The sequence below is a fragment of the Lactuca sativa genome, chromosome 3, assembly GCF_002870075.4.
Source record: "Lactuca sativa cultivar Salinas chromosome 3, Lsat_Salinas_v11, whole genome shotgun sequence".
Lineage (NCBI taxonomy): Eukaryota > Viridiplantae > Streptophyta > Magnoliopsida > Asterales > Asteraceae > Lactuca > Lactuca sativa.
The window spans coordinates 136,200,143-136,224,244 of NC_056625.2; the positions used below are offsets into that span (position 1 = coordinate 136,200,143).

At 45.6% G+C, this 24,102-nt stretch overlaps 1 protein-coding gene across 1 annotated transcript; it reads left to right on the plus strand.

The window, feature by feature from the left end:
• Window positions 1-1,639: 1,639 nt before the first annotated feature.
• Window positions 1,640-2,851, plus strand: LOC111896171 (LOB domain-containing protein 37). Its single transcript, XM_023892189.3, has 2 exons — window positions 1,640-2,010; window positions 2,099-2,851. The coding sequence occupies exons 1-2, from the start codon at window positions 1,827-1,829 to the stop codon at window positions 2,614-2,616; spliced, it is 702 nt and encodes a 233-aa protein (XP_023747957.1). The 5' UTR covers window positions 1,640-1,826; the 3' UTR covers window positions 2,617-2,851.
• The last annotated feature ends 21,251 nt before the right edge of the window (window positions 2,852-24,102 follow it).

Below are 24,102 nucleotides of genomic sequence, written 5' to 3' on the forward strand. Positions count from 1 at the left end.
ATGGTTTGGAACCCAATTGTTAATTGGGTATTCTTTTGTTATTGGTAGTTTTGGATCTGTCAGCTAGCATCCAAGGGTTTTCTGTATGATTCAACAGTGCAAGGTGAGTGTCGTCACTATATCCATGGGTCGAAGACACCAATACCGACGCATTATGTGTTTTTTGGTATGCTAGTTGTCTCTGTGATGCTTGCATGAAAGACCCCGAATGGAGCCCGTGGCAATTGGATATCAGACCATGGGGGGAGCCCATGACATTCCAGGTAAAGATCATGGGGGAGTCCATGACACTTGGATATCAAACCATAGGGGGGAGCCCATAGCATTCCAAGTCAAGACTATAGGGGAGCCCATGGCAACTATATGTATGTTACATGATATTCTGTGGTTATATGTTATATGGTATTTTGGGGAATTTACTAAGCTTTGTGCTTACAATTTTCATCTTATGTTTCAGTTACTTCGGGTTTCAATTGGAAGAGCTTTGGATGATTACAGGGCACACACCACATGTTTTTGTATTCTGCGAATTACTCTGATTTGATGATATTATGTTAAAGTTTCGTTACCTTGGTTTTTGGGAAAACATGTATTAACAATTAATTAATCTAAAAAAAACAAAATTTTTATGTCACTATTTTTTGGGTCGTTACATAATCATGACGTCGATGAGTAAATAGGTGGCTTTGAGATTGGTGTGGGTGCCGATTATGTTGTCTAGATATCGATGGTATAGGTGTATCGTACAAAAGTTTGGTGTTTGTTTCGAGATCTTTGTTGATAATGAAAAACTCGATGTATGTTGTTAGTTAGGTTTACTTGTAAGATGAGAGCAAAATGAGTTGAGATGTGAGGGAATGGGGATACTATCATAGACGGAGGCAATTGGTTACGGGTTGTCCACATGATGATATGAGAAAAGATGGAGAGGACGAGAAACATAGTTCTAGAGGAAGACAATGATTTTTATAGTGGTTTTGGAAGGATGGAGGCATGGAGTGAGAACATGGAGACATTTTATTTCATTATTAAACCATTTATAAAAGAAAAAAAATACTATCAAAAAGTAATTTTGACATTTTGTAAAAAAATATTAAATTTCCACTTAGAAAATTGATTCATCTGTATAAAATATATTTTTAATTAGTTATATAATAGCTGCAAAAAATGTATTGTAACTTATGCATAGAGATTGATTTTCTAAATGAAAGTATCAACTATTTTCACAAAAACGAGGTTTTAATAATGTTAGCTATAATGACCATTTATATAAATAAACATTCATAAGGACCGAATATGATATGTTTTACCAAGTACAAGGATCATTCATGTAACTTTATCTAAAATCTATAACATTCTTAAAATTGAAAATGTGGAATGCAATATCAAACATGTAGTTGCTGTTAAAACATAAAACCGGTCAAAAAACTTATCCACTTGATCGAAAGCGAAAGTCCATCAGCATAAATCCATGACACACAAAAAAGAAAAAGAAAAAGAAAAGTTAAATCCAACGGTTGTGGAACACCCATTCGCGGAAACACGGAGCCGCTCTCGCCCAATACTTTGGAATATAAACCCAACCACTCTCTCTCTCTCCATCCATCATACACCCACCCACCCACTACCCTAACACACTTTAACTCAACCATGGTTAACCCAAACCCTCTGATCATCTCCTTTATATCCCACCATTTTACCCCCCATTTTCATCCTCAAATTCTCCTTCTTCATCAATCTTGCCCTTTCTTCACTCTCAAGTAGCCTTCTTTTCATCGCCTACGTGGTTGTGGATCACCAGAGCTACACCACTGGAGTTTTGAACGATGAGTTGCAATGGATGTCGAGTCCTACGAAAAGGATGTAGTGAGAGTTGTATTCTACGACCATGTTTACAGTGGATCCAAACTCCGGAAGCTCAGGCCCACGCCACCGTTTTCGTCGCCAAATTCTTCGGCCGTTCTGGCTTGATGTCTTTTATCTCCGCCGTTCCTGATCACCAACGTCAATGTAAGTTCGGTGTTAGAGTGTAGTTTTAGTTTATCATAATAAGTGTTGAATCTGATGTTATAAATCGTTTGGTGTTTTGTGCTTGCAGCTCTGTTTCAATCGCTGTTGTTTGAAGCGGCAGGTCGGACTGTAAATCCAGTGAACGGCGCCGTCGGGCTACTATGGACAGGCAACTGGCACGTGTGTCAGGCGTCGGTTGAGACGATCCTCCGAGGGGGTACGTTAAGGCCAATCCCGGAGCTTCTGAACGGACACCCAGCGATGCCGGGAGTCGGTGATTCATCGGAAACAGACGTAACGTGTACTGACATGTTCAAGCTTCATGATCATGATCCAATCGCGTATCCACGATCGAGTGTACATAAACGGCGGCGAGGCTGTGAGATGCAATCTAACATGACCCAGTTACAGGATCTTGATCTGAGTTTAAACCAGAGTTTTCAGGAGGAAAAACGACTGCCGGAGAATCAGCGACTGGGAAGCCCGTCGATGAACTCCGAAGATTCTGTGACTACGACGTGGTTGGATGGTGCTTTACGAGATTATAATTACAGTCCAGGAACAAGAGGAGATGAAAACCTGCAAATTTTGAATTTATTTAACTGATTAACTCGATCGATACTATTTTTAGTATGATATACTGTAATTTTGTTCTTAGCTTTCCCATTTTGTTTGATAGAAAGGGAAGATGTTGTGCCGGAACTTTGGATTCCGGCGAGTTTTGTAGATCACCGGTGGTCACTGAGAAAGAAAGTTGGGCGGTGATATATTTTTAATATCTCTAATTAAACAAACTAAAGAGTTCGCATTATATTATATAATTGAATAATTCTTTCAAATACCCAATGCTTGTTTAACTTACTATAATATAAGAATATGCTCTATTTAAGAAGAATGTTTTGTATATTGATTTAGTTAATAAAATAAGGTAATTGGATATAGTCATAGTAAAAATATTACTATCTTTTCGTAACATCTAAAGATATGTATTTCAGTATTTAAGTCAAAGGCTGTCTAGAGATGTAGAATGCGACTTTTGGAATATCGTAAGGGACATATAACAAATAGTTGGTTGCCTTTTTATAATTATTTATCCTTACTTTTATGTTTAAAGATATTAAATGTTACATAGTTGGGTCACTTTCTTATTTGGATTTCTAGGTAAATTGTATGGGGTCAATGATATATATATATATATATATATATATATATATATATATATATATATATATATATATATATATATATATATATATATATATATATATATATATATATATATATGAGTAATTAACATGCGAAAATTAGTATTACTAAAATTTGCCATGTTTAGTGGCTATTGTTGTTCCACGCCTAATTTGTTTTGGGTTTGAGTTGGATGTCTATAACTATATGGTGCCTATGCGCTATGGTTGTCTATGTGGCGCCTACATGGCAGTCGAGATTGAACTAACCATTTCTATGATCTTGTCGTCTTCATCACTATCATCATCATGATGTTTGGGTCTAGGTTTCATAAAGAAAAAGAAATTTTCATGCAAACATATATCGATTATACCAAAACTTAATAAACTTAGGAAGCAACATTGCCCAACCATATAAAAATGAAAATAACGGATGCATTTTTACTTGAATTATGCAATAGATTTCTCTTATTCTCATGCCACAATGTGCTAGCTATTAAATTCCAAGTCATGCATCTGTTGGTAAAGTAAAGCTTGTCCAAAGTGATTCATGCCCCAATAGAAAGAATCCTGCGTGAGTGTCGGAAACAGAATCCTTAGACATCGGAAACAGAATCCTTAGACATGTACTTATCATGGAAGGAGAAGATAATAAAGATTCATAGTTTTGAAAACCTTTCCATTAATAAGGCATCAAGGTTTTTTATCGTAAGGCTGACCAAGCCAATGATGATTAGCTGGTCTTTTCAGGCGATCAACCGCATTGAACTAGTAGTTGTCGAGTTACCATTTGTCGAACAAATATAGCGATATTAACTAAAAGGTCATGCAAAACATAATAATTACAAACACACATAAGTTCTAGTGTTTATGATCTCACCTATACCATCATTAGCTACACTACCATTGATAAAACCGTTAAGATTATTCTCTAATCACCTCTATTTATAGTGGAATAAAAAGATTGCATATATAACGATCAGCGATCAGATTGTGACACCTAGGACCAAACACATGAATGTGAAAAAATAGACTACTCACATTAACATGCATCATTGGTGTGAAAACCTGGAATTTAGAGAAAATTGGCTTTTAGTTAAATTTTGACCATAAAGACAAAATGGTCAACTATGAGAAAGAGATGAGATTATGAAGTTATGACTTCATAAAATGGTTAAAAAGAGTTTAAACACTTAGAAGATTTTAAATGAGTAAGTTCAAGAAAAAAAATGCATAAGAAGATGTATTACTGGTCAAAAGGGTTAAATGGGTATTTTATACTTTTTAGGCCAACTTTGTGACTTAATAGATTAAGACTCGTATTAAGTCATTAAGATACGACTTAATAGATTTGTAGAGTATGCTCCCACCTTCGTGTGGATATTAAAGTTAAAAGTTAGGACAAAAATGTCCCAAAGTTGGAATGGAATCAGCCCAATGGGCTGCTGTTAAACTGGAATTGCGGTGCGGTGAATAGAGTTATGTGGCCCAGCAAGTGGTGAAAAAGGGTTCGGACGTAGCCTTCTTCATAAGATAGATATGGAAATGTACTTTGCCCTACAACATGGAGTATGGAAGCCACAACACGGTGGCTAAATGTAACGACCCGTGTCCGGTATGGTAATTCCTTGGTATTTTATTTTGGAAGTTTTGCAAGAGGGACTCGGCGAGTTCATAGCCTGACTCGCCGAGTAGGGTCGCGACTTCGAGCACGTGTGAGCCGGGGACTCGGCGAGTCCATATCCCTGACTCGGCGAGTCCATCCGTCTGGGTGAAACCCTAAATCCCCGGGTTGCCCACTATTTAAGTCACATTATAGCCCCATTCTCGCCTCCCTCACCCTGAGAACACTGTGAGAAAGAACCCTAATCCACCCTTGTGTGAGCTAAGTGTTTTGTGCCATTTTGTGAAGGTTTGAAGAAGGAGAAGAAGCAAGGAGCAAGGAGAAGAGGTGTAGTGCAAAGATCCAAGGGCAAATCTGAGTTATTTGAGGTATTTTCGGATTTTCCCTCTTGTTATATGCTTTAAACCTCCATTAGAGCCCTCCTAGGATCTAGTTGATGCTTGTTCCAAGCCTTATGTTTGCATGAATGCCTTAATAAGTCGAGATATCTTTAGATCTGAATGATTGGGTGTTGTAGAGCCCAGATCTACTGCCTTTTTGGAGTTACTTTGCATATTAACCATAGATCTACCCATTTTGTGCATCTTTTAGCCTTATTTCCCTTATTCATGAGGTTGTACACGTAAAGTTGGAAACTTTACGTGGTAAATCAGCTTATTGGACTCAGATCTATCAATTGTATGTGTTGGATTCAAACAAAATCGAGTAAAAATCAATTGCATGGCGGCAACTCGGCGAGTCGGGAAGAACGACTCGGCGAGTTGGGTCGCGAGTCCCCGATTCCATCATTTTTATCAGTGTCGAGTGGATCCAGTGAGTTAGAGAGTGGACTCAGCGAGTTGAGAGTAGACTCAGTGATGGAGGGACTCGGCGAGTTGTTCATACAACTCGGCGAGTCCAAGGCAATCTTCTTAAGCTCAAGAACAACTCGTCGAGTTGTTCATAGGACTCGGCGAGTCGGATGAAGATTGTCTGAGTTCTTGGATCGGGAGAGTACTCGTCAAGTCGATGCCATACTCGACGAGTAGCAGCGAGTTGAGTCGAGGAGTGAGAATAGGGACTCGGCGAGTTGGCGGCCCAACTCGGCGAGTCAGGTCAACTATGAGTTGACTTTGACCGAGAGTTGACTTTTTCTGAGAATTGACTTTGACCTGGGGTAAAAGAGTTATTTTACCCAGTGCAGTGTTTAGTATTTGATTGAGTATGTTTATGGACTTGTAGCCGGGGAGATACCGGAGCAGCAGCAGTTAGCCCTCAGAACTATTCACTCAGCAGCCAGTTCACGAGGTGAGTCTCCCTTCAGTAGGAACGGGTCTACGGCCACAATGTCGACCCGTGTAATTATCAGTAGTTCCGGTCTTTAGTTTGATGTAGTAGCTAGCTGGCTTGACGTCTTTGTGATTCAAGCATATTTGTGTTATGTGTTCCGGACTTCGGTCCGATGCAGTTAGTTCCGGATTTCGGTCCGATGCAGTCAGTTCCGGATTTCGGTCCGATGCAGTCAGTTCCGGACTTCGGTCCGATGCAGTTAGTTCCGGACTCTGGTCCGATGCAGGGGACAAGGTCCCGGTCAGTTCCGGACTTCGGTCCGATGCAGCTAGTTCCAGACCTCAGTCTGATGCAGTGGGCAAGGCCCAGTATGTGATTTATATGTATTGTATGGTATGTGGTAGTTTGGGGGAGCTCACTAAGCTTCGTGCTTACAGTTTCAGTTTTGGTTTCAGGTACTTCCGCTTGTAGAGAGAGGAGCTCGGGATGATGGCATCGCACACACTACAGCTTCAGCTTTTATCCTGGGAATTGATTGGTTCTTGATTTTTATATAACATGGATATGATACAGTTTTCCGCATAGTGTTTTATTATTATTTTAAGATACATCATGTATGGTTTATGATATGACACTCAGATTATGGTTTTTGGTTATGTTGAAAAACGAAATTTTTGGGTCGTATTTTTGGGACGTTACAAGTTGGTATCAGAGCCCTGGTTTGAGGGATTCGGATACACTTCCGGGCGTATCTGAACTCAAACTAAGGGGGAAATAAAAAGATTTTTTTTTAAAAAGGAAAATGTTTTCTAAAAGAATTTTGAAAGCACTTAGAAAGAAAGAGATTTTTAAACAAGATAAGGGTGTGGTGCATGCGATCAGCCGAGCTCAAGTAAGTACTCCCAAATTACCCATACAAGTTATGTTATGATTATCAGTTCCAGTTTCAATTTCAGTTTCAGCTTCAGTTTCAGTAGAACAACATGCTAGAATAAGACTAAGGATCTAGGATGATGCCTTATGTGCCTGCTTTATGTGTTACAGCTTTATGAGTATTGCGTGCTAGTATTGAGTAGACAGCAGTAGGATAGCCTGTTTAGGTTATGCCTGATAGTATGAGCTTAGCACTGTATGCTAGATCAGTTTCTCGTTTTGAGAATAGTTTTGCCTGAGTATGTTTCCTTTATCCGAATGCTGCTTGCTTCGTGCTTTGTGGGAGTTCTGAGTGATGGAAGTTAGCCATTAGGTGAACACGTTACACCACATGTGATCAGGGTTGAATAATCCCAGAGTGCTGGAACTGGCCCTATTGCGCAGCTCTTGTTTGAGTCCAACCGTTATAAGGACGGGTCTGTTACTTGAAGGATTATCTGATCTTCGTCACATGTGATGGTGTTCAGGTGGTGGTTAATTAGCATTATAAGGAGACCTGCAGCAGCTGAGGACTAGTTGAGTTGAGTTTGAGGTTTCCCTGGGGCAAGCCTAGGATGAGAGTAGCAGAGATCAGTAGTAGTAGAAGTGACTTGGGGGAGTCAGGGCAGTTCTTGAAGAAAGTACGGATAGATGTGGAAGGTAGTATGGGCCCGTACTACTGGAAGCAGAGGATCCGTACTCGAATCAAGAAAGGCTGAGACAAGACCAGGAAGCTAGTTATAGTATCAATGATCCCTGGAGATATTTCTGTTTTTCTGATGTAGTTGTGATGTGTTTCAGAATGGTGGTTTTGCGTTCGAGACCAGCAGCCGGCAGCGGAGGTGCCGGGGAGGGATCAGGTTCAGGTTCGGGGGATGAGCGCATGGATGAGCAGACCCGAGAGTTTCTTTCTTCAGAGATTACGCACATCACTATAGAGCAGACTCCTGTGATCTTCGGTTCGATCAAGGAGGGGATTCTAGAGCTGATGGATGAGAGATTGGGCACCTTCCGTGCCGAGGTGGCGGCCATGATGGGGACGCGCACCCTTACTTTCAGGGAGTTTAGGGCATGTGGAGCTCCGGACTATCATGGGGCGCGAGACCCCATAGCGAGCACCAGATGGTTGACGGATGTGGCCAACGCTTTCCGTACTAGCAGATGTCCCGAGGGGGACAAGGTCAGATTGGCGTCCTGTCTTCTGAAGGACAGGGCACGGGATTGGTGGGAGGAGGTCGGACATGCCATTGGGGATGATGCAGCATTGGACGCCATGACCTGGGTTGATTTCTCTACCAGGTTCAGGGCGGAGTTTGCACCGGTCATTGAGGTGCAATAGCTAGCTAGGGAGTTTCAGGACCTCACCCAGACTACAGAGACAGTGGCGGAGATCACCGCCAAGTTCAAGGAGAGGGCTCTTCTCGTTCCTCAGTATGTAGCTGATGAGGAAATGAAGAAGGCCCGTTATCATAAGATGTTGCGAAGCGATATCCGCCAGTTTGTGAGCCGGTCCAGCTGTAAAACGCTAGAAGATATGATTGCTAGGGCTCGGGAGAGGGAAATTGATCTCGAGATGGAGAAGAAGAGGAAACCGGAGGCGGTTTCGGGTTCAGGCGGTTCGGGCAAAAAGCCCAAGGTTTCGGATCACAGATCTAGGAGTCAGCAGAGCCACGGTCGATGTGGCAAGTGTGGGAGATTGCACGAGGGAGCGTGCAAGGCAGGGAGTTCCGGCTGCTACAAGTGCGGTCGGATTGAACATTTGAGTAGGGATTGTACGGCCCCTGCTACTGCCGTCGCAGCATCAGATCTGATTTGCTTTCAGTGCAATCAGAGGGGACATAAAAAGTCCCAGTGTCTGAGTTTAGCTGCAGCGGGGAAGGTGGCTGCACCTGCCCCTGCTACTTTGAGGATCACAGATGGCCGACAGGGCCGAGCTGATGCGCCAGTGGCGAAGAGTAGGGCGTTTCAGATTACAGCAGAGGAGGCGCGAGCGACTCCTGATGTGGTGACGGGTATGTATCTTCCCTTTATCTCTTTATTATTATTGATTAAATATTGCTTATGATTGTATGTTTTATTCAGGGTCGTTCTCTGTGAACGGCATTTCTGCTTTGGTATTATTCGATTCGGGGGCTACCCGATCATTCGTATCTCTTGCGCTTAGCAAGAGATTCAGTAGAGCTCCAGGGGAGCTGGATTGTCCATTAGAGGTTGAGATAGCGGATGATAGGACCGTGAGGGTCGGCAGAGTGCACAGAGGGTGTTCTCTTCAGTTATTTGATGAGCAGTTTTCAGTGGATCTGGTACCTATTCCCCTGCGAGGGAATAAGGTTATTGTGGGTATGGATTGGCTAAGCCCCAATGGGGCGGTGATTGATTGTGAGCTTCAGCTAGTGAGGGTTCGCACTCCCAGTGGGGGAGAGTTGGTGATTCAGGGCGAGAGGCTACAACGAGGACCGACCTTTTGTTCCGCCGCAAGGGCGAGGCGCTATGTTCAGCAGGGTTGCGCCGGTTTTATAGCCTACGTTTTGGATGCCCGGGAGAAGGGCAAGTCGACAGTTGATGATGTTCCTATTGTTCGAGACTACCCGGACATGTTTCCTGAGGATTTGCCGGGGATACCTCCTGAGAGGCAGGTTGAGTTCAGGATCGACCTCATCCCTGGTGCGGCTCCGATAGCCAAGGCACCGTATCGACTAGCTCCCCCTGAGATGCAGGAGTTGTCTACACAGCTGCAGGAGCTGTTAGACAAGGGTTTCATTCGGCCGAGCAGTTCGCCTTGGGGAGCGCCGATCCTGTTTGTGAGGAAGAAGGATGGGTCGCATCGTATGTGTATTGATTATCGGGAGTTGAATAAGGTAACGGTGAAGAACCGTTACCCACTCCCGAGGATAAATGATTTGTTTGATCAGCTTCAGGGAGCGTCTTGGTTCTCCAAGATCGATCTACGCTCCGGATATCATCAGATGCGGGTTAGAGATGAGGATGTACAAAAGACTGCTTTCAGGACCAGGTATGGTCATTACGAGTTTGTGGTGATGCCATTTGGGCTCACCAATGCTCCAGCCGCGTTCATGGATCTCATGAACCGCGTGTGTAGGCCGATGCTGGATCGGTCAGTGATAGTGTTCGTAGATGACATCTTGGTATATTCCAAGACGCAGGAGCAGCACGAGGAGCACCTGCGGGACGTGCTGGAGGTTTTGAGGAGGGAGAGACTTTTCGCAAAGTTCTCCAAATGTGAGTTCTGGTTGTGCGAGGTGCAGTTCCTTGGTCACCTCGTCAACCAGAAGGGTATTCTGGTAGATCTGGCCAAGATAGAGGCCGTGATGCGGTGGGAGGTCCGGAAGTCTCCATCTGAGATTCGGAGCTTCCTAGGGTTGGCAGGGTATTATCGGAGATTTATTCAGGATTTCTCCAAGATAGCAGTGCCGCTCACCCGACTGACCAAGAAGTTAGTGGTATTTCGTTGGGGTCTGGAGCAGCAGACAGCATTCGAGACCCTCAGGCAGAGATTGTGCGAGGCTCCGATCCTTACCTTGTCGGAGGGAGTAGAAGACTTTGTAGTCTATTGTGATGCCTCGATCACAGGTCTGGGAGCAGTTCTGATGCAGCGAGGCCATGTGATAGCTTATGCTTCGAGACAGTTGAAGCCTCACGAGGCTAATTATCCTACCCATGATTTGGAGCTGGGGGCAGTTGTGTTTGCCCTCAAGATTTGGAGGCATTACCTTTATGGGGTCCGTTGTACTATTTACACGGATCACAAGAGTTTGAGGTATCTTATGGATCAGCCGAGTCTGAATATGAGGCAGAGGAGGTGGTTGGATGTGCTAAAGGATTATGACTGTGAGATCCTATACCATCCAGGGAAGGCCAATGTGGTGGCCGATGCCCTGAGCCGCAAGGTGTTGGCGGCCCCTATCAGGGATCTATGTTTGAGGATGACAGTGATCACTCCATTGTTGGAGCGGATCAAGGAGGCTCAGGTAGAGGGTCTCAAGGAGGAGAGACAGAAGTGTGAGAGGATCGTGGGCCGAGTAGCCTCGTTTGATTATGATAGTCGTGGTTTGCTGACGCTTCACGGGAGAGTGTGGGTACCGTACTGGGGTGGAGTACGGCAAGTGTTGATGGATGAGGCTCATAAGTCTCGGTTTTCTATCCACCCAGGGGCGACGAAGATGTACCGAGATCTTCGACCTGATTATTGGTGGCCCTGCATGAAGCGGGACGTCGCCTGGTACGTCGAGAGATGCCTGACCTGTCGGAAGGTCAAGGCGGAGCACCAGAGGCCTCACGGCAGGATGCAGCCGTTAGACATTCCCGTGTGGAAATGGGAGGACATTACCATGGATTTTGTCACCAAGCTTCCCCGGACCGCACGTGGAGTGGATTCGATATGGGTAGTAGTGGATCGGTTGACGAAGAGTGCCCATTTTATCCCGATCCAGGAGAGTATATCGGCGGAGAAGTTAGCCGATATCTATGTGCGTGAGATTGTGGCACGTCATGGAGTGCCGGTATCGGTGGTGTCAGACCGAGATGTCCGTTTCACATCCAGATTTTGGAAGCGGTTCCACGACGAGATGGGTACTCGTCTCCATTTCAGCACCGCTTTCCACCCTCAGACAGACGGGCAGAGCGAGAGGACGATTCAGACTCTCGAGGATATGCTTAGGGCATGTGTCCTAGATTTCGGTGGCAGTTGGGATACGTATCTTCCGTTAGCGGAATTCTCGTATAACAACAGTTATCATGCGAGCATTGATCGACCTCCCTTTGAGATGCTGTATGGGAGGAAGTGTAGGACCCCGATTTGTTGGGGCGAGGTCGGTCAGCGAGTCATTGGGAGCACAGAGGTGGTGCTCAAGACGACCGAGTTGATCCAGCAAGTCCGTAGTAGACTGCAGACTGCTCAGAGTCGGCAGAAGAGCTACGCCGATAGGAGGCGTTCGGACTTGGAGTTCCAGGTGGGGGATATGGTCCTTCTGAAAGTCTCACCTTGGAAGGGTGTCATCAGGTTCCGGAAGAGGGGCAAGCTGGGCCCCAGATTTATTGGTCCTTTCAGGGTTTTGGCCCGGGTGGGTCGGGTTGCTTATCGGTTAGATCTTCCTGAGGAGCTTAGCCAGATCCACAACACTTACCATGTGTCTCAGTTGAGAAAGTGTCTGGTGGATGAGTCAGCAGTCGTTCCCCTAGAGGATATTCAGGTTGATAGCAGCCTGAATTATATTGAGAGACCGGTCGCAATTCTGGACCGGAAGACCAAGACCTTGAGGAACAAGGAAATTCAGTTAGTAAAGGTGCAGTGGCAGCACCGGAAGGGGTCTGAGTGGACGTGGGAGACTGAGGAGGAGATGAGGGAGCACTACCCAGAGTTATTTGCAGATTCAGCCGTAGCAGACTTCGAGGACGAAGTCTGAGATAAGTGGGGGAGAATTGTAACGACCCGTGTCCGGTATGGTAATTCCTTGGTATTTTATTTTGGAAGTTTTGCAAGAGGGACTCGGCGAGTTCATAGCCTGACTCGCCGAGTAGGGTCGCGACTTCGAGCACGTGTGAGCCGGGGACTCGGCGAGTCCATATCCCTGACTCGGCGAGTCCATCCGTCTGGGTGAAACCCTAAATCCCCGGGTTGCCCACTATTTAAGTCACATTATAGCCCCATTCTCGCCTCCCTCACCCTGAGAACACTGTGAGAAAGAACCCTAATCCACCCTTGTGTGAGCTAAGTGTTTTGTGCCATTTTGTGAAGGTTTGAAGAAGGAGAAGAAGCAAGGAGCAAGGAGAAGAGGTGTAGTGCAAAGATCCAAGGGCAAATCTGAGTTATTTGAGGTATTTTCGGATTTTCCCTCTTGTTATATGCTTTAAACCTCCATTAGAGCCCTCCTAGGATCTAGTTGATGCTTGTTCCAAGCCTTATGTTTGCATTAATGCCTTAATAAGTCGAGATATCTTTAGATCTGAATGATTGGGTGTTGTAGAGCCCAGATCTACTGCCTTTTTGGAGTTACTTTGCATATTAACCATAGATCTACCCATTTTGTGCATCTTTTAGCCTTATTTCCCTTATTCATGAGGTTGTACACGTAAAGTTGGAAACTTTACGTGGTAAATCAGCTTATTGGACTCAGATCTATCAATTGTATGTGTTGGATTAAAACAAAATCGAGTAAAAATCAGTTGCATGGCGGCAACTCGGCGAGTCGGGAAGAACGACTCGGCGAGTTGGGTCGCGAGTCCCCGATTCCTTCATTTTTATCAGTGTCGAGTGGATCCAGTGAGTTAGAGAGTGGACTCAGCGAGTTGAGAGTAGACTCAGTGATGGAGGGACTCGGCGAGTTGTTCATACAACTTGGCGAGTCCAAGGCAATCTTCTTAAGCTCAAGAACAACTCGTCGAGTTGTTCATAGGACTCGGCGAGTCGGATGAAGATTGTCTGAGTTCTTGGATCGGGAGAGTACTCGTCGAGTCGATGCCATACTCGACGAGTAGCAGCGAGTTGAGTCGAGGAGTGAGAATAGGGACTCGGCGAGTTGGCGGCCCAACTCGGCGAGTCAGGTCAACTATGAGTTGACTTTGACCGAGAGTTGACTTTGTCTGAGAGTTGACTTTGACCTGGGGTAAAAGAGTTATTTTACCCAGTGCAGTGTTTAGTATTTGATCGAGTATGTTTATGGACTTGTAGCCGGGGAGATACCGGAGCAGCAGCAGTTAGCCCTCAGAGCTATTCACTCAGCAGCCAGTTTACGAGGTGAGTCTCCCTTCAGTAGGAACGGGTCTACGGCCACAATGCCGACCCGTGTAATTATCAGTAGTTCCGGTCTTTAGTTTGATGTAGTAGCTAGCTGGCTTGACGTCTTTGTGATTCAAGCATATTTGTGTTATGTGTTCCGGACTTCGGTCCGATGCAGTTAGTTCCGGATTTCGGTCCGATGCAGTCAGTTCCGGATTTCGGTCCGATGCAGTCAGTTCCGGACTTCGGTCCGATGCAGTTAGTTCCGGACTTCGGTCCGATGCAGCTAGTTCCAGACCTCAGTCTGATGCAGTGGGCAAGGCCCAGTATGTGATTTATATGTATTGTATGGTATGTGGTAGTTTGGGGGAGCTCACTAAGCTTCGTGCTTACAGTTTCAGTTTTGGTTTCAGGTACTTCCGCTTGTAGAGAGAGGAGCTCGGGATGATGGCATCGCACACACTACAGCTTCAGCTTTTATCCTTGGAATTGATTGGTTCTTGATTTTTATATAACATGGATATGATACAGTTTTCCGCATAGTGTTTTATTATTATTTTGAGATACATCATGTATGGTTTATGATATGACACTCAGATTATGGTTTTTGGTTATGTTGAAAAACGAAATTTTTGGGTCGTATTTTTGGGACGTTACAAGTTGGTATCAGAGCCCTGGTTTGAGGGATTCGGATACACTTCCGGGCGTATCTGAACTCAAACTAAGGGGGAAATAAAAAGATTTTTTTTTAAAAAGGAAAATGTTTTCTAAAAGAATTTTGAAAGCACTTAGAAAGAAAGAGATTTTTAAACAAGATAAGGGTGTGGTGCATGCGATCAGCCGAGCTCAAGTAAGTACTCCCAAATTACCCATACAAGTTATGTTATGATTATCAGTTCCAGTTTCAGTTTCAGTTTCAGCTTCAGTTTCAGTAGAACAACATGCTAGAATAAGACTAAGGATCTAGGATGATGCCTTATGTGCCTGCTTTATGTGTTACAGCTTTATGAGTATTGCATGCTAGTATTGAGTAGACAGCAGTAGGATAGCCTGTTTAGGTTATGCCTGATAGTATGAGCTTAGCACTGTATGCTAGATCAGTTTCTCGTTTTGAGAATAGTTTTGCCTGAGTATGTTTCCTTTATCCGAATGCTGCTTGCTTCGTGCTTTGTGGGAGTTCTGAGTGATGGAAGTTAGCCATTAGGTGAACACGTTACACCACATGTGATCAGGGTTGAATAATCCCAGAGTGCTGGAACTGGCCCTATTGCGCAGCTCTTGTTTGAGTCCAACCGTTATAAGGACGGGTCTGTTACTTGAAGGATTATCTGATCTTCGTCACATGTGATGGTGTTCAGGTGGTGGTTAATTAGCATTATAAGGAGACCTGCAGCAGCTGAGGACTAGTTGAGTTGAGTTTGAGGTTTCCCTGGGGCAAGCCTAGGATGAGAGTAGCAGAGATCAGTAGTAGTAGAAGTGACTTGGGGGAGTCAGGGCAGTTCTTGAAGAAAGTACGGATAGATATGGAAGGTAGTATGGGCCCGTACTACTGGAAGCAGAGGATCCGTACTCGAATCAAGAAAGGCTGAGACAAGAGCAGGAAGCTAGTTATAGTATCAATGATCCCTGGAGATATTTCTGTTTTTCTGATGTAGTTGTGATGTGTTTCAGAATGGTGGTTTTGCGTTCGAGACCAGCAGCCGGCAGCGGAGGTGCCGGGGAGGGATCAGGTTCAGGTTCGGGGGATGAGCGCATGGATGAGCAGACCCGAGAGTTTCTTTCTTCAGAGATTACGCACATCACTATAGAGCAGACTCCTGTGATCTTCGGTTCGATCAAGGAGGGGATTCTAGAGCTGATGGATGAGAGATTGGGCACCTTCCGTGCCGAGGTGGCGGCCATGATGGGGACGCGCACCCTTACTTTCAGGGAGTTCAGGGCATGTGGAGCTCCGGACTATCATGGGGCGCGAGACCCCATAGCGAGCACCAGATGGTTGACGGATGTGGCCAACGCTTTCCGTACTAGCAGATGTCCCGAGGGGGACAAGGTCAGATTGGCGTCCTGTCTTCTGAAGGACAGGGCACGGGATTGGTGGGAGGAGGTCGGACATGCCATTGGGGATGATGCAGCATTGGACGCCATGACCTGGGTTGATTTCTCTACCAGGTTCAGGGCGGAGTTTGCACCGGTCATTGAGGTGCAATAGCTAGCTAGGGAGTTTCAGGACCTCACCCAGACTACAGAGACAGTGGCGGAGATCACCGCCAAGTTCAAGGAGAGGGCTCTTCTCGTTCCTCAGTATGTAGCTGATGAGGAAATGAAGAAGGCCCGTTATCATAAGATGTTGCGGAGCGATATCCGCCAGTTTGTGAGCCGGTCCAGCTGTAAAACGCTAGAAGATATGATTGCTAGGGCTCGGGAGAGGGAAATTGATCTCGAGATGGAGAAGAAGAGGAAACCGGAGGCGGTTTCGGGTTCAGGCGGTTCGGGCAAAAAGCCCAAGGTTTCGGATCACAGATCTAGGAGTCAGCAGAGCCACGGTCGATGTGGCAAGTGTGGGAGATTGCACGAGGGAGCGTGCAAGGCAGGGAGTTCCGGCTGCTACAAGTGCGGTCGGATTGGACATTTGAGTAGGGATTGTACGGCCCCTGCTACTGCCGTCGCAGCATCAGATCTGATTTGCTTTCAGTGCAATCAGAGGGGACATAAAAAGTCCCAGTGTCCGAGTTTAGCTGCAGCGGGGAAGGTGGCTGCACCTGCCCCTGCTACTTTGAGGATCACAGATGGCCGACAGGGCCGAACTGATGCGCCAGTGGCGAAGAGTAGGGCGTTTCAGATGACAGCAGAGGAGGCGCGAGCGACTCCTGATGTGGTGACGGGTATGTATCTTCCCTTTATCTCTTTATTATTATTGATTAAATATTGCTTATGATTGTATGTTTTATTCAGGGTCGTTCTCTGTGAACGGCATTTCTGCTTTGGTATTATTCGATTCGGGGGCTACCCGATCATTCGTATCTCTTGCGCTTAGCAAGAGATTCAGTAGAGCTCCAGGGGAGCTGGATTGTCCATTAGAGGTTGAGATAGCGGATGATAGGACCGTGAGGGTCGGCAGAGTGCACAGAGGGTGTTCTCTTCAGTTATTTGATGAGCAGTTTTCAGTGGATCTGGTACCTATTCCCCTGCGAGGGAATAAGGTTATTGTGGGTATGGATTGGCTAAGCCCCAATGGGGCGGTGATTGATTGTGAGCTTCAGCTAGTGAGGGTTCGCACTCCCAGTGGGGGAGAGTTGGTGATTCAGGGCGAGAGGCCACAGCGAGGACCGACCTTTTGTTCCGCCGCAAGGGCGAGGCGCTATGTTTAGCAGGGTTGCGCCGGTTTTGTAGCCTACGTTTTGGATGCCCGGGAGAAGGGCAAGTCGACAGTTGATGATGTTCCTATTGTTCGAGACTACCCGGACGTGTTTCCTGAGGATTTGCCGGGGATACCTCCTGAGAGGCAGGTTGAGTTCAGGATCGACCTCATCCCTGGTGCGGCTCCGATAGCCAAGGCACCGTATCGACTAGCTCCCCCTGAGATGCAGGAGTTGTCTACACAGCTGCAGGAGCTGTTAGACAAGGGTTTCATTCGGCCGAGCAGTTCGCCTTGGGGAGCGCCGATCCTGTTTGTGAGGAAGAAGGATGGGTCGCATCGTATGTGTATTGATTATCGGGAGTTGAATAAGGTAACGGTGAAGAACCGTTACCCACTCCCGAGGATAGATGATTTGTTTGATCAGCTTCAGGGAGCGTCTTGGTTCTCCAAGATCGATCTACGCTCCGGATATCATCAGATGCGGGTTAGAGATGAGGATGTACAAAAGACTGCTTTCAGGACCAGGTATGGTCATTACGAGTTTGTGGTGATGCCATTTGGGCTCACCAATGCTCCAGCCGCGTTCATGGATCTCATGAACCGCGTGTGTAGGCCGATGCTGGATCGGTCAGTGATAGTGTTCATAGATGACATCTTGGTATATTCCAAGACGCAGGAGCAGCACGAGGAGCACCTGCGGGAGGTGCTGGAGGTTTTGAGGAGGGAGGGACTTTTCGCAAAGTTCTCCAAATGTGAGTTCTGGTTGCGCGAGGTGCAGTTCCTTGGTCACCTCGTCAACCAGAAGGGTATTCTGGTAGATCCGGCCAAGATAGAGGCCGTGATGCGGTGGGAGGTCCCGAAGTCTCCATCTGAGATTCAGAGCTTCCTAGGGTTGGCAGGGTATTATCGAAGATTTATTCAGGATTTCTCCAAGATAGCAGTGCCGCTCACCCGACTGACCAAGAAGTCAGTGGTATTTCGTTGGGGTCTAGAGCAGCAGACAACATTCGAGACCCTCAGGCAGAGATTGTGCGAGGCTCCGATCCTTACCTTGCCGGAGGGAGTAGAAGACTTTGTAGTCTATTGTGATGCCTCGATCACAGGTCTGGGAGCAGTTCTGATGCAGCGAGGCCATGTGATAGCTTATGCCTCGAGACAGTTGAAGCCTCACGAGGCTAATTATCCTACCCATGATTTGGAGCTGGGGGCAGTTGTGTTTGCCCTCAAGATTTGGAGGCATTACCTTTATGGGGTCCGTTGTACTATTTACACGGATCACAAGAGTTTGAGGTATCTTATGGATCAGCCGAGTCTGAATATGAGGCAGAGGAGGTGGTTGGATGTGCTAAAGGATTATGACTGTGAGATCCTATACCATCCAGGGAAGGCCAATGTGGTGGCCGATGCCCTGAGCCGCAAGGTGTTGGCGGCCCCTATCAGGGATCTATGTTTGAGGATGACAGTGATCACTCCATTGTTGGAGCGGATCAAGGAGGCTCAGGTAGAGGGTCTCAAGGAGGAGAGACAGAAGTGTGAGAGGATCGTGGGCCGAGTAGCCTCGTTTGATTATGATAGTCGTGGTTTGCTGACGCTTCACGGGAGAGTGTGGGTACCGTACTGGGGTGGAGTACGGCAAGTATTGATGGATGAGGCTCATAAGTCTCGGTTTTCTATCCACCCAGGGGCGACGAAGATGTACCAAGATCTTCGACCTGATTATTGGTGGCCCTGCATGAAGCGGGACGTCGCCTGGTACGTCGAGAGATGCCTGACCTGCCGGAAGGTCAAGGCGGAGCACCAGAGGCCTCACGGCAGGATGCAGCCGTTAGACATTCCCGTGTGGAAATGGGAGGACATTAACATGGATTTTGTCACCAAGCTTCCCCGGACCGCACGTGGAGTGGATTCGATATGGGTAGTAGTGGATCGGTTGACGAAGAGTGCCCATTTTATCCCGATCCAGGAGAGTATATCGGCGGAGAAGTTAGCCGATATCTATGTGCGTGAGATTGTGGCACGTCATGGAGTGCCGGTATCGGTGGTGTCAGACCGAGATGTCCGTTTCACATCCAGATTTTGGAAGCGGTTCCACGACGAGATGGGTACTCGTCTCCATTTCAGCACCGCTTTCCACCCTCAGACAGACGGGCAGAGCGAGAGGACGATTCAGACTCTCGAGGATATGCTTAGGGCATGTGTCCTAGATTTCGGTGGCAGTTGGGATACGTATCTTCCGTTAGCGGAATTCTCGTATAACAACAGTTATCATGCGAGCATTGATCGACCTCCCTTTGAGATGCTGTATGGGAGGAAGTGTAGGACCCCGATTTGTTGGGGCGAGGTCGGTCAGCGAGTCATTGGGAGCACAGAGGTGGTGCTCAAGACGACCGAGTTGATCCAGCAAGTCCGTAGTAGACTGCAGACTGCTCAGAGTCGGCAGAAGAGCTACGCCGATAGGAGGCGTTCGGACTTGGAGTTCCAGGTGGGGGATATGGTCCTTCTGAAAGTCTCACCTTGGAAGGGTGTCATCAGGTTCCGGAAGAGGGGCAAGCTGGGCCCCAGATTTATTGGTCCTTTCAGGGTTTTGGCCCGGGTGGGTCGGGTTGCTTATCGGTTAGATCTTCCTGAGGAGCTTAGCCAGATCCACAACACTTACCATGTGTCTCAGTTGAGAAAGTGTCTGGTGGATGAGTCAGCAGTCGTTCCCCTAGAGGATATTCAGGTTGATAGCAGCCTGAATTATATTGAGAGACCGGTCGCAATTCTGGACCGGAAGACCAAGACCTTGAGGAACAAGGAAATTCAGTTAGTAAAGGTGCAGTGGCAGCACCGGAAGGGGTCTGAGTGGACGTGGGAGACTGAGGAGGAGATGAGGGAGCACTACCCAGAGTTATTTGCAGATTCAGCCGTAGCAGACTTCGAGGACGAAGTCTGAGATAAGTGGGGGAGAATTGTAACGACCCGTGTCCGGTATGGTAATTCCTTGGTATTTTATTTTGGAAGTTTTGCAAGAGGGACTCGGCGAGTTCATAGCCTGACTCGCCGAGTAGGGTCGCGACTTCGAGCACGTGTGAGCCGGGGACTCGGCGAGTCCATATCCCTGACTCGGCGAGTCCATCCGTCTGGGTGAAACCCTAAATCCCCGGGTTGCCCACTATTTAAGTCACATTATAGCCCCATTCTCGCCTCCCTCACCCTGAGAACACTGTGAGAAAGAACCCTAATCCACCCTTGTGTGAGCTAAGTGTTTTGTGCCATTTTGTGAAGGTTTGAAGAAGGAGAAGAAGCAAGGAGCAAGGAGAAGAGGTGTAGTGCAAAGATCCAAGGGCAAATCTGAGTTATTTGAGGTATTTTCGGATTTTCCCTCTTGTTATATGCTTTAAACCTCCATTAGAGCCCTCCTAGGATCTAGTTGATGCTTGTTCCAAGCCTTATGTTTGCATGAATGCCTTAATAAGTCGAGATATCTTTAGATCTGAATGATTGGGTGTTGTAGAGCCCAGATCTACTGCCTTTTTGGAGTTACTTTGCATATTAACCATAGATCTACCCATTTTGTGCATCTTTTAGCCTTATTTCCCTTATTCATGAGGTTGTACACGTAAAGTTGGAAACTTTATGTGGTAAATCAGCTTATTGGACTCAGATCTATCAATTGTATGTGTTGGATTCAAACAAAATCGAGTAAAAATCAGTTGCATGGCGGCAACTCAGCGAGTCGGGAAGAACGACTCGGCGAGTTGGGTCGCGAGTCCCCGATTCCTTCATTTTTATCAGTGTCGAGTGGATCCAGTGAGTTAGAGAGTGGACTCAGCGAGTTGAGAGTAGACTCAGTGATGGAGGGACTCGGCGAGTTGTTCATACAACTCGGCGAGTCCAAGGCAATCTTCTTAAGCTCAAGAACAACTCGTCGAGTTGTTCATAGGACTCGGCGAGTCGGATGAAGATTGTCTGAGTTCTTGGATCGGGAGAGTACTCGTCGAGTCGATGCCATACTCGACGAGTAGCAGCGAGTTGAGTCGATGAGTGAGAATAGGGACTCGGCGAGTTGGCGGCCCAACTCGGCGAGTCAGGTCAACTATGAGTTGACTTTGACCGAGAGTTGACTTGGTCTGAGAGTTGACTTTGACCTGGGGTAAAAGAGTTATTTTACCCAGTGCAGTGTTTAGTATTTGATTGAGTATGTTTATGGACTTGTAGCCGGGGAGATACCGGAGCAGCAGCAGTTAGCCCTCAGAGCTATTCACTCAGCAGCCAGTTCACGAGGTGAGTCTCCCTTCAGTAGGAACGGGTCTACGGCCACAATGCCGACCCGTGTAATTATCAGTAGTTCCGGTCTTTAGTTTGATGTAGTAGCTAGCTGGCTTGACGTCTTTGTGATTCAAGCATATTTGTGTTATGTGTTCCGGACTTCGGTCCGATGCAGTTAGTTCCGGATTTCGGTCCGATGCAGTCAGTTCCGGATTTCGGTCCGATGCAGTCAGTTCCGGACTTCGGTCCGATGCAGTTAGTTCCGGACTCTGGTCCAATGCAGGGGACAAGGTCCCGGTCAGTTCCGGACTTCGGTCCGATGCAGCTAGTTCCAGACCTCAGTCTGATGCAGTGGGCAAGGCCCAGTATGTGATTTATATGTATTGTATGGTATGTGGTAGTTTGGGGTAGCTCACTAAGCTCCGTGCTTACAGTTTCAGTTTTGGTTTCAGGTACTTCCACTTGTAGAGAGAGGAGCTCGGGATGATGGCATCGCACACACTACAGCTTCAGCTTTTATCCAGGGAATTGATTGGTTCTTGATTTTTATATAACATGGATATGATACAGTTTTCCGCATAGTGTTTTATTATTATTTTGAGATACATCATGTATGGTTTATGATATGACACTCAGATTATGGTTTTTGGTTATGTTGAAAAACGAAATTTTTGGGTCGTATTTTTGGGACGTTACACTAAAGTAGGATGCCTTTAAGAAAGAATAGCATGATATGGCAAGTAGGTGGCCACAATGTGGCAATTACATGGAAGCCATAGACCTTAGGTGAAATGGTCGTCGCAACAAGGTGCATAGAATGTCGTGAGGTAGTTATAGCACTCAAAAAACATGTTTTAACACGTTAAGAGCTCATTCGATCCATTTTTATGGGGAGATCGATTGGGGGCTTCAAGGGGCGATTTTGTTGTCCAAATGGTGCTACGAGAAGCTAGAGATGGTGGGTTGTTAGGATTGTTATCCTCTTCACATCAAGGTATGATTTTTCCATTTTGGTGAAATGTTTGAGTACAGTAGATTAGTTGAATTGATGTAATATTCGAAAAATTCTTGAAAACTTTAAACTTTTTAAACAACAACAAAACCATCATTTATTACAATTTGTATTCAAAATAAGTTTCACATTAGAGAAATCCCAAAATCATAAAATCAAAACATGAGGAGGTGCACGATCATGCCATCGCCTTGCCGCGATCCTCTGAGGTACCTGAAACATAATCCAAAACTATAAGCCCAAAGCTTAGTGAGTTCCCCAAAAATAATAATACATAACAAATATCACAGTTATAATAACACCATACTTTGGGCCCAATCAACCATCGGGTTGGAATACCCCAGGCCCTTCAACCATTGAGTTGGAATGCTAATATACTATGGGTCCAGTCATCCTCGGGATGGAATACCCCAGGTCCTCAACCATTGGGTTTGAATGCCAACATACTATGGGTCCAATCATCCTCGTGATGGAATTGTTGGATTAGATGTCTAAGCGCATAACTACTATTGGTATGTACTCGACCCGAGAGTAGCATGGTCCATTTGGGTTGCATATCATCAGGACAATTTATTAGGATGGATTCTTGAGAGAAGGTTATATATATGACTTATTAATATATTATAAGTTATAATATATTAATATGAAATCATATGTTTTAATTAGTATTGATCGAGAATTAATTTGTAATTAGTTTAGTGATCAAAATAGACTAATTAAATCTATGGGGACTAATTATGGTAATTAGTAATATTTATATGTGTTGGACTTATGATCCATGTTGGAATAAGTTTATGTATGGATACATAAAGAGTTGGGCCACATGAACCATATATCATCAAACCCATGGGTATCGGTTTGGATTAACCCATAACCTTTGGAATCCTACATGTAAATATGTCACTTCATAGCCCAAATCACCACTAAGGTATTCTTGGAGGATATGGACGGTTTGGTGAGGCTAGGATTCTCTCTCAAATTCCACCTTTATCCATGATGTGTTGTGATTCCATTTGAGGCTTCTACACTATTTCATGAAGTTCTACAAGCTACACGAAGAGGTAAACTTCGAACTAGTATTTTATGTAGTTTATATCATTTGTATGCTAGTTGTAGGCTTAAAGCTTTGTAACGCCCATAGATTCGGGCTAGTCAATTTAGAGACGATAAACATAAAAAATGAGTTTTTGATAGAAGATTATTTAGAATGAATAATCTTAACTAAGTTGTAGTGGTCGTGACAAGGATTCTGGATATATAAAAATGCCAAAATCCGAGTTATAACGAAGAAGTTATGACCTATCGAAGTTTTGCGACAGAACCGGCAGGACACAGCGCGACGTAAATAGTTAATTTACGATAGAACAATATTTGGCTTTAACAATATAAACGAAAGTCATAGAATACGTTAAACCGAGAGTGTGCATAAAAAGAACGTCCAAATCTGACTTCGTATGAGGAAGTTATAATTTTTCTAAGTTTCAGCTTAGCGGTATACAACCCAAAGTTCGAATATGAGATCGAGTGGTCTCTAGCCGAAACAATCTAAACGAGGATCGAAGATCTCGTCGATAGTAGTACAACGGAAGAAAGACAAACGAAAACGGACGTCAGATAAAGAAGTTATGAATTTCTAACGGAGTTTTCCTGTCCCGGCCTAGTAAAATTAATATAATAAAAATAAATTCAAAATTTGCTGACGGAATCTAAACGAGATTTGTAGAGCATAATGTCACCTTCGCGTGG